This window comes from Oreochromis niloticus, linkage group LG4 (genome assembly GCF_001858045.2).
Source record: "Oreochromis niloticus isolate F11D_XX linkage group LG4, O_niloticus_UMD_NMBU, whole genome shotgun sequence".
Lineage (NCBI taxonomy): Eukaryota > Metazoa > Chordata > Actinopteri > Cichliformes > Cichlidae > Oreochromis > Oreochromis niloticus.
The window spans coordinates 2,236,906-2,247,926 of record NC_031969.2 but is presented as its reverse complement, the minus strand read 5'-3'; the positions used below and the strand labels follow the sequence as shown (position 1 = coordinate 2,247,926).

The 11,021-nt window shown below is 44.5% G+C and overlaps 1 protein-coding gene across 2 annotated transcripts; it reads right to left on the bottom strand.

The window, feature by feature from the left end:
- Positions 1 to 712: 712 nt before the first annotated feature.
- Positions 713 to 5,496, bottom strand: ppp1r35 (protein phosphatase 1, regulatory subunit 35). 2 transcript variants are annotated; one of them, XR_002062023.2, is made up of 7 exons: positions 5,008 to 5,496; positions 3,826 to 4,065; positions 3,668 to 3,755; positions 2,165 to 2,280; positions 2,000 to 2,090; positions 1,610 to 1,753; positions 1,355 to 1,497 (listed from the first exon to the last, which is right to left on the bottom strand). XR_002062023.2 is itself a non-coding variant. In XM_005461606.4 (6 exons), exons 1-6 carry the CDS (start codon positions 5,011 to 5,013, stop codon positions 1,193 to 1,195), a joined length of 846 nt encoding a protein of 281 aa, XP_005461663.2. In that variant the 5' UTR covers positions 5,014 to 5,181; the 3' UTR covers positions 713 to 1,192. The 2 variants fall into 2 exon arrangements, 1 of the variants encoding a protein (XP_005461663.2); XM_005461606.4 differs by lacking the exon at positions 1,610 to 1,753 and having other exon boundaries at positions 713 to 1,497; positions 5,008 to 5,181.
- Between the last annotated feature and the right edge of the window lie 5,525 nt (positions 5,497 to 11,021).

Sequence of the window (11,021 nt, the reverse complement as noted above, 5' to 3'; positions counted from 1 at the left end):
ACCTTTGGCAGTGTTGTTTCACCATGAACTGACCACCATCAGCCGCTCCCCAGCTGCAGAGAGACGAGCTCACCACACAACACTCCATAACTGATGGAGCACGCTTACAGTTTGCTGACCAGCCTGTGAAATACTGGGAGCCTGATCACATGACAACATAACCAAACTCTTTGGATGCTGCAGACTGTGTGGAGGTCAAAGGGACAGCAAAACACCATGCCAACAGTGCAGTTTGGGGGTAGGAACAGCACGGTATGGGGCTGGGTTTTAGCATTCAGCCATGCTGTGCTTCATATAACTGAAGGAAAGATGCTACGAGACATTCTTGATAAACACCTGCTGCCATCGACCAGGACGATGAAGGCGAAATGATAGTGAACGTGTCATCAAGTCAGCGATCCCAAACACAGCCGAGGAAACTCAATGTTTGAGGTTATAGACGGTCCATCACACCTGAGCAGTGACTCCATGGCTTTCATCACTAACAGAAGCTTTTGTGCTTTTCTACTCGAAGCATCCAACTTTTAGTATCGTATTCCTTTGAACAATTTCACTTCTGTATGATGTAACTGAAGTTTCTAAAACAACAAACCAAAAACCCTGAAACATTATGGTGGAGGACACAGACTTCATTTATACAACAGCTGAAAACCAACAACAGAGCTTATATAAAGATGAACAGCTGATCCCCCCCCAAAGAAAAGCACAAACAGTATAACAAAAGGTTTTATTGAAATGATGCTAAAATATGACTTTGACTTGAGCTCCGTTTCTAAGGAAACACATTTTCATTTACATAGTTACATAAAACATTAACAAATACACTTTGACCACTTTCTCCTAAAACTATTAAATAGATAATTGTTACATGTGTTGAATAAGCATTTCATTACCTCCAGTAAATCTCAGGCTGTGTCTACAGGAGTAGAAAACGAGGACACAAAGTCATCTCCTCTTTTAATTTGGAAAGCCCCGAGCTTCTGCACTGATATATCGTCACAATGAGAGGTTACAAAAATCTGGAACAAAAGCAAATGTGACATCACTTCTGGCATGAAGGGATCACGGTGGGCGGGCCTACGAACTCTGCAAACACCTCACAGGTCACCTCCAGTTTCAAAGCAACAGTGAGACGATTCAGCTGTACGGCCAGTGGCACAGTGGCTACGTCCATCTTTATCCCAGTCGGCACTCAGGGTGTCGTCTCCCAGGACCGCTGCCGTCTGTAGAGGTCAAAAGTCGAGTGGGCGGGGCAAGCTGATGTGGAGAGCTTACGGCTGAATGGCACCTCCTCTGGTGAAAGGGGCTTTTGCCTGAGCAGGTCAGATGTTATGAAAAACAGGGAGGAGGGCCCTTTAGTGTTCCTCCTTCCACGGCACTGGGAAGGTGGAGCTCGCAGCAGCTTATCTTGGAGCAACTGGGTTATCAGCTGATCCTCCTGCACATCCACGCTGACCAACGAAGTGAAGAGAAGCTGAGAGCGAGAGACGTTCACCTCTACAGAGCACATGAGCAGAGAAACACAAAAGAAAGAAAACAAAAATGTTGGTAAGAACTCTGCGCGCACAGACTGCTGAAAACATTCCCTCCTGTTACTTCTGTCACTCACACCACGGACTATTGAGTGCTCCACACTGGGGGCTTCTTCTCCTTTATTTGTTTTATAACGCCATAACCAAGCGGTCAGCGTAGTATACAGAAGCATGTGCCGAGTCTGGCCTGGAAGTCCCGAGGTCAAAGTGGGAGACGCCCCCTAGAGTGGTGGAGAACGGCTGAAACTACTGAGTGAGAGTGATTGGATCACTCGAGAGGGCTCATCCGCTGACGGATTCTTTATTATTATTGTTATTATTAATGATTTCATCAGCTTTTCACCTGCAACAACAGAACTCTACAAATACGGGATGAATGAGGTACTTTTCATTCATTCACAACAGAGAAACAGCTGTTAGTGACCAAGGGAGACTTTAAATAAGACAACATAGGATCTGTGCGTTACCTTCAGTAGCTCTGGCATTAATACGATTCTTTGTGCTCTCTGACTTCTGTAGTGTTTGCTGAATTGCCCTCTGGGAGTCAAACTGAGCATCCTGTAGGACAACAGATAGATGAGCGTGAGCAGCTGTTAATCAGCTGAGTGGTCATTGAATAAAACTGTGCACACCTGCAGTGACTGAAGCCTAGTCTTCAGAGCCAGGGTAGAATTTAGCTCCGCCCTCTCCAGACAGCTCAGGTCATGAGTGGATGTTGGAGCAGGAGGTTCCACCACATGTCTGAGGCCTACAACGAGCAGCAGACGGGACAAAGACTGAATAATTCATTCAGTTTAGTAAATCAGTCAGGCGGACGGCCTAACGAGCACAGAAGTACACTCAGCTCTATTGGAGACGACAAAGCTGACGTCATCATCCACAACAAAACAAAAACGAGTTGTTGGTATTTCAGGAACCTGCAGTTCATTCTTTTTTTATAGTCTTATACAGTTTTTACATGAAGGATCTGTGGGGTCTCAAATATATACATACAGTCACTTAAATCTTTTAATAAGTGAATGAGGCCGGAGCCTTGGTGCTTCCAGAAACTGCTGGAACAAAAGCACCACTGTCCAAGAAGAAGGACACTTTCATTTCCTCTGTCATCCATCCGATCGCCGGGTGGAGAAGCGTAGTCATTCCACAGAACACAGTGGCAATGTGCTTTACACCACTGCAGCTGACACTTCACATTGTGCTTGGTGATCAATGTTAAAGACACACAACAACATAAGCTTGTCTCACATGGTGCAGAGAAAACACAAAAAGTAACATATGAATGAAGAGGTGTGGCTCAGCACTTTTGTCCGTGCAGTATATAATCTCCAATCTCAAACTGTAAAATACTGGCAGCCTCCTACAGCAGAGGCACCTGTGGTATACATTTGAAAATCTCTGCCTTTGAGTTTGAGGTTGAGATCAGTGAGATTCACACTCGTCCCAAGGTTTTAGCAAACGTACGTATGGTATCTATTTGGCAATGCTACATCGCTTTGTTCCAGAGTTACTGCATTCACAAATTTGGGTTTCCAGGCCAGCCGCCGGCCTGCCTCCCCAGCAGGGTGATGACACAGCTGAGGGGTGAGAACTACACCGCAATATAGCCATTAAAATATAATGATCTCGAGGGCCGGTGTCCTGCAGGTGTTAGATGTGTCCTTGATCCATCACAGCTGATTCAAATGGCTAAATGACCTCCTCAACATCTCTTAAAGTTCTCCAGAGGCCTGGGAATGAACTACATTTTGATTCAGCTGACCCAGGGTAAGATCTAAAACCTGCATGACGGCGGCCCTCAAGGCCCCAGAGCCAGATCGTGGCCCTCGAGGCCCCGGAGCTGGACACTCGGTACACATTTTTTGTATCAATCTGTGTTGCCCTGCGATGGGCCCGTGTAGAGTACACCCTGCGCTCGCCAGCTGGGACAGGCTCCGCCTCAGGAAACATCATTTTCTGCTGGGCTGGGTCCAGGTTTATTCACAGCCAAGAGTTTGGCAGAGAAGGTTCGACACAGTGACTCTACCAGAAATCCCCAGCACATGATGGCATCTTCCATACCAAGTACATCTGACTTTACTTTGGTACAGTTGCAGGTCATAATCTGCTGTGAAGCAGCAGCAGCAGCATGCTCTCACCTCTCAGCCAGTCCTGAAATGGGGCGTCACTGCTGGAGTCGATGTCAGGCTCTGGTGTTACTGTGATGACTGCCTCTTTAGAACACACCTGCAGGACACCATAAACGTGATGTCAACACACACACACACACAGACAGACACACACACACAGTCATTACCTGTCTGTTCCTCTTTCTGTCCGTCTGTCCTTTAGGGTTGTGCTTCAGCTGTGCTTGTTCACTCTGCTGACTCTGTTTCAGTTTGCGGGGCTTTGGTAGTGATTGGCTGGTCTTAGGGGGGAGGCCGAGCGTGACCGATAGGTTGAGTTCAGGACAACACGTCAGGGAGGGAGATGAGGAGAAGGGGAGAGGGACCGGGAGAGGAGAGGGGGGGGAGAATGGCCAGTGGAGAAACTCATGCTGACAGGAGAAAGCAGAGTGGATAACAGTCTGAGGTCCTCCTTAACCCTGATCATCATAATCACACAGCTTTACATATGAATATATTATAAAGACATGAAATAATCATCACAAAAACACTGCTGTGTGTTCATCAGGTGCACCAAGAGCCCGGTGAACACAGTTTTCATTTATAAGACGCATTACAAACCTGAAGTGGATGTTCCTGTTTCAGTGCAGCTGGCCAAACAACGAGGAACCACTGAGTGGCAGCTGGATTCTACGCTCCCACTCTAACCCTCTGAAACCTAACCTGTCGCTAGCGTCACGTGTTTCACAGCGGTTTTTATTTTCAACATCTTTAAGTCCCATAACTCCCGAACCGTTTGCTCATTTGACAGAATTCCAACAGTTACTGAAAGCCGCGCTTTTCAGTGATGTTAGGGTGATTAGTTGTTTGAGAGAACAAAGAGTGAGTGTGATGCAGCTCTGCAGACATTTCATCCTGCATGAGGGTTCTTTTTTCCTTGGTTTTGATTGTTGGGTTGTTTTCTGTGTTCATTGCCAGGGTTTGGATGGGGCACCCTGCCTGGGATCACCGCAATGACCCTAATATCACTGAAAAAGTACAGAGTTGAGTTGTTCAGGAACCATTGGAAGTTTTCATTGCACCAATGGTTCAAGAGTTCCAGTAGTTTGACCTAAAACCCAGCACTCCCATCAGTTTTAAGGGGCTACCTGTTAAGCTCCTGGGCTTTTTCTGAGCTTCCTGTTTGAAAATAGCATGTCTAAAGTGAACTGACTATTTCTGTGCAATTACAAACTCTGTGTAAACTATTCAGTTCAATTCTATTTTATTTATACAGCGCCAAATCACAACACTAGTCGCCTCAAGCTGCTTTATATTATAAGGTAGACCCTCCAATAGTACAGAGTGGGCGGGGCATAGCGCTGCATCCTTACCTGCATCACTGAGTGTTTCCCTCATGGACCAAACTGCGTCATTAAGTGATCCCGTAAACATGGTGCCATTTATATTACTGTATAACTGACAGCGTTGTCTTTAACACCGAGGTGTTTCATGACACTGATGCATGAATAATATTCCTCACTGCCAAACACCTGTTTTACGAAGGACGAAGACCTTTGACCCCTTCAGTTTCCACCGACACCGGAAACGGGTCCGTAGCATATACTGACCTCAGCGGAGCGGAGGTGTCACCGGTTACCGACTTCAACGTGAGACTGGTTGTTTGTATTGTTTGGTTAATTTCACGGACTAGCTAACGTGCTACCCACTAACCCACCGTCACTCTGCCGTATGTGTTACCTGCTTTAAGGCACACCGCAGGGATCTGTGCTGCTCAGCCTCCCGCAGTTTTAACTTTATATCAACAGAACTCAGCTTCTCTTTTGAATTCCCCTCCTTGTCTTCCGCTCTTCTTCTTCTTCTTCGACGGTTGACAAAACATCTGACGAAAGACAAGCCAAAAGCGTCTCTATCGCCCCCTGATGTCCGGCTGCAGTATAGGACATAAGCCCCGCCCTCTCCATGAGACTGGAATCAAACCAGCACACAAACATTTTCTTATCAGGCTGATTTGTGTTCAAGGGTCTCCTTTGTCATAAGTTTGATTTGAATTACTGTGTTGATGCTGTAAGAACAACGTCATCACACGGCTTGTCTGGCAGCTGCAGTCACAGCTGCACAGTGGGAAATCATAGTGAAGCTTTTCACTTCAAGCTGTAGATTTAAGCTGCTCTTCATGCTTTGGCCACCAGATGCTGTAAACGAGGACTGTGTTGAAAAGCTTCGAGTAATGAATCCTGTTTCAAATTATACGCGTCGATGCTTCAGAGAGCTTCATTTGGCCATCATGCTCATACCTTCATTTTTCGAGCCGCCAGTCGCAGTGAAACCATCAGCAGAGAAATGAGCAAGCGATGAGTTATAAGTCACTACTGCAAAGACTTTGGCTCAAAAATGGCCCTGTGAGTGGGAACGTGAGGTCATTTTTGTGCACTGAGGTAGTGGGGCCACACACACACACACACACACCCCTCGATAGTGGACATGAGCGGCTGGATGTTTATTTCCCATACACATGGGTATCTGCTTATTGTTATCACACAGTGTTTTAGAGCATGGAATTTGAACTTGCTGTCATTCACACATACAATGTTCTCCAGTGGAATACGGTCTGCGCCTGAACACAACAGCATGGTCATTTTCAAAAGCAGTAGTTGGAGGGCCATCTGGTGGGATCGACATACTTTGATATACTGCTCCTCTCAGATTGATCAGATTGATATCTCATAGTGTAATCCATGGTTTTAAATTCAATTCAATTCAATTTTATTTATACAGCGCCAAATCACAACAACAGTCGCCTCAAGGCGCTTTATGAACACCAGCTCAAGACTCGAGCAAACCTCAGCTCTCTACACAACAGAGCATTGACACAGACAAGCCCACAGAGGTACAGATACACATATTTCTTGCCAGATGCAAACATCACCCACCTGAGGTTTGCAGAATACTGAAATGAAGGTAGGAGTCTGAACCAGTTTGTAACAGGGGCGAAAGCTGCACTGAGCAGTTAAAGCCAATTATAAATTTACTAAATATAAAATACATTTATAAATAAATACATTTAAATGTATTAATGAAATATATTTCATATTTACTGGCCATAATGAAAATAAAATATGAATTTTCCATATACTGTGTTACGGCCCTGGGCCGGCTGTGTATATTTGTTGTGCTGTGTCTTTAAGACTCTACAGGCCCTTCCTGATTGGAGAGCTGGTGGCGGCTGATCGGTCCCCTCGTCAGCAGTTGAATGGCAGCGACTGACAGCAGCAGCAGACCTGACCCTGGCTTCCAAACCTTGTGTTATTCGTGTGTGGTTCCTCAGATTGAGCTTTGTAGATAGTGTGTAAATTAGTCTTCACTTGTAAATAGACACTGAAACAGAAGGGGTGAGCTGCCTTATTATTTTCCTGTACTGTTTTCTCCTGGTTATTTCAGTTAGGGAGTTAGGTGTGGTGTGTGTCTTTTGTTTGGTTTTTGTTTCACATAGGGTTTTAGAAGCGCCTCTTCTCCTGACTTAGCTTGTTTTCTTTGTTATTTTGGCCTTTGTTTCCCCGGAGTTAAGTTTTCAGTGTAGACAAATAAACCACCGTTTACTTAAGACATTAGTTTTTCTGTGTAAGGTTTTGGGGACCAGGGCGGGGTCACTTCGTTTTTAACCCGTTTGCTATGTTCCTGTACCCCTAGACTGGGGCGTAACATACTGTTACTACACACTATTCTTGGTACAGCAGTTCTTGCACAGTATTTTTATATCCACCATGACTTCTTTAATATGTTTTTCTTTTTTATAGGGTTATGTGGAACAGTCATATTAATCATACTACACATTATTATTATTATTATTATTGTTCTTCTTCTTATTCGGCAGCACTTCACTGGACTTCTTACAGATATTTACAGAGGGGTGGGACTTAACTTTCCTCTCCAATAGGAAATGAGATCTGACTTATTAAGCCAGTCAGATCACAGTTTGAGGAAAATTACTGACTTTATTTTTCTATTCTTTATTTCTTAAAAGAGAAATTGGAAAAAATAAACAGAAAATAATACTTTAAAAAAAACTACATAAAGTCCTAACCCCTGTGCAGGAAACAGTTTGGACCTTTGTAAGAAGTGAGGCAGACTGAAAGAGGAGATCCAGGGATGTGTATATCAGGAGTAACTGTGCTGGAACTGTTCCTCGGTGAGTTCATCTCAGCTAGCCTTATAGCCATGTTGTTTGTTAGCATTGTTGGCATAGTGGTCTCTAGTTTCCTTTGCCGATATGTGAACTTGACTTTACATTTGCTGCTGTTATAATTGTTTTAAACCTTTGTTTTTGTTGGTAGGTATAAAATCTTCCAGAGTGTCTCTTTCTTTACATATTTCTACAGAGTTCATGGCGTGCATTAATATATGCAACATTAAAGTACTAGATTAATGGACAGGTTACATAAATGAACTATTTCTCCCATTTCAGTTCACACCTCTATTGTTACATACTATTTACAAATTAATTTCTAACTTCTATTTCCTGGGATGTAGGGTGGCCATGGATCAGGTATCAGAGCAATTCATCTACCAATCGGACGGTCAGTGGAACAATCTCCAGCTCCTCCTGTGGAAGTATCAAGTATCCTTAGGCAAGATACTCAAACCACTGTTGCTCCCAGTGCATCCATCAGAGATAAAAGTACTTAGGTATAGATTTAAAAAAACTATGGACTTCCGACTAATGGCGGCTTGGAGTGAGTAGTGTTTTGGTGAGCTCCTGCAGGGTCGACCTTTTTTTTTAATAATTACTGGGCACTTTTTTTCTGACTCGACCCCAAGCGATATCTAACTCGTTTTAAAATAGTACACTTTTTCATTTTGGTCACTAAAATGCCACCAAAGCCGACTAAAGGAGGAAGCTCGATTCGGCCTCACCTGCGGCCTGCTTCTCCTGATGAGCCCTTGACCCATCCCGAGTCGGGGACTGCGGCCCAGGCCGCCACCAGTAGCGATGTCAGCGCTCTCAAGGCGGAGTTGCTTTCGGCTCTCCGCGAGGACTTTGCTGCTACACTTAAAACGGAGTTTCAAGCTATCCTTGGTGAAAGTCTTTCCTCCATTAAGTCCGAGCTTCTCTCCTTCAAAAAGGAATTGTCCTCTGGCCTGTCCGCGATGCAGGAGAGTTTCACTGGGCTAAAGGTAACGGTCACCGAGATGGAGCGATCCCTGTCTACCTGTACCGATGACATCGTCAGCCTCCAGAGAAAAGTGGAGCATCTAACTAAAGCGGTAGCCAAGTTGGAGGATAAATGTGACGACTTGGAGTCCCGGTCCCGGCGTCAAAACATCCGTATCGTTGGGGTTCCAGAGGACGACCCATTGTCGGCATCCACGGCCGCTATTTCACGGTTGCTGAAGGAGGCCTTTGACCTCGCCGAGGAGCCGCTGCTAGACCGTGCTCACCGTACTCTGGCCCCCAAGCCTAAAACAGGTGAGCGGCCCCGTCCCATTGTAGCGAGGCTACACTACTACACTGACTGTGTTAAAATCCTGTCGAGGGCAAGGGAGCTTCAGCGGATTAAGGTGAACAATATGACCATCTCCGTTTTCCCCGACTACACCGCCAAGACAGCCCGAGCTCGTGCGGCCTTCGCGGACTGTCGCCGTCAGCTCCGAGGAATCGAAGGGGTCCGGTTCAGCCTGCTCCACCCAGCCCGGCTGCGGATTACCCATGATGGGGTCACACGGGACTTTACCTCTCCAGAGGAGGCCAATACTTACATTAAGACGATAACCAAGTGAGGAAAAAAAAAATGTATATATACTATAATATATTTAAGGAAGCAATTGACGTCTCCGGTTTATATTTCACTGTTTGAGGAGTGTGTTTTTCTTCGTCTGGGGTAAGGTATTCTTTTAGGTTCAAAAATGTATGAGTCAGTTTTAAAATGTTTGTCCCTTACAGGGTTAATTTAAAAACAATATTTTCACTTAGGCATTCTTAGATTAGTGCCTGTCCTATGTTTCCATTTTATACTGTGTGTCTAGGCCTGCGGGATTCACCCGACACTTAAAGGTGTTTTTGTTTTTTGTTTTTTCTTGTTCCTATTGTGCTATTTAGCTGAAAGTACAACTTTGTCAATGACTCCCATAGGAGTCTGCACCGCTCCTTCGTTTGGGGAAGGACAGTGCAAGCAAGGGGAGGGGGGTGGGGTGGGTGGTCTTTGTTTTGTTTTTTGTTGTTGTTTTTCGTTCTGTTTTTGTTTTGTTTTTTCCGTCTTGTTTTCCTTTGGGAGGGGGGTGCCTACTTACTTCTGCTATAAATGACTGATCACATGTCCTGTGACATACAAGCCTCATCAAGTTCTTCCTCAGTTAGATTTTTAAGTTGGAACGTCAAAGGCCTTAACAACCCGGTGAAGCGTTCTAAAATATTTTCACACTTGAAGCGTCTAAATCCAGATATAGTATTTTTACAAGAAACACATCTGCAAGATACACATCATTGCAAGCTCAGGTACTCATGGGTTGGGGAGACCTTTCATTCAACCTTTAACTCTAAAGCCAGGGGAGTAGCTATTTTAATTAGTAAGAAGGTTGATTTTATGGTTTCCAAAACAATTGAGGATAAAAATGGTAGATTTCTTATAATTGCTGGTAAACTATTTCATACTCCTGTTTTGTTGGTCAATATTTATGCTCCAAATTTTGACAACCCTGATTTTACAAACAATCTATTTAGCACTCTTCCTTTTCTTGATACCCATTGCTTAATTCTCGCTGGGGACTTGAACTGTGTAATGAACCCGACACTAGACCGCTCCTCACCTCGTGTCTTTACTCAGTCCTCTATGTCCAAATCAATCTCTGACTTCATGTCTCAGAATGGGTTTGTAGATCCTTGGAGGACGCGTAATCCACAAACAAAAAAGTTTTCCTTTTTCTCTCAGGTACACCAATCTTATTCCCGTATAGATTATTTTTTTGTTGATGGTTCTCTGATGCCTAAAGTCACATCTTCTGAATACCACCCAGTTGTTATATCAGACCATGCTCCACTAAGCCTTGATATAAACTTCACTGGTAGACCTCGCTCCTGCCCTTCTTGGAGGTTCAACACTCTCCTACTATCTGCTGATTCATTCAACCAGTTCATTCTATCAGCAATCGATGACTTTCTTGCCTTTAATAAAAGCGATTCAGTCTCCTCCTCATTATTATGGGAAACACTGAAAGCATATCTGCGTGGCCACATTATTTCTTATTCAGCTAATCTTAATAAAAACTCCAGGGCCAAGGTAGCAGAAATTTCAGCAAAAATTCAGGACGTTGACAACCAAAATGCCATTAATCCATCACAGATGTTATTGAAGCAACGACAGGATTTACAGACTGAACTTGATCTCCTCAC

What these genes read in the sequence shown, in the direction of transcription:
- ppp1r35 (XM_005461606.4), bottom strand. An exon ending in ACAGAAAGAGGAACAGACAG is followed by an intron (nt 3,756 to 3,825) that starts GTAATGACTGTG and finishes GGTGTCCTGCAG; the next exon opens with GTGTGTTCTAAAGAGGCAGT. An exon ending in CTAGGCTTCAGTCACTGCAG is followed by an intron (nt 2,091 to 2,164) that starts GTGTGCACAGTT and finishes GTTGTCCTACAG; the next exon opens with GATGCTCAGTTTGACTCCCA.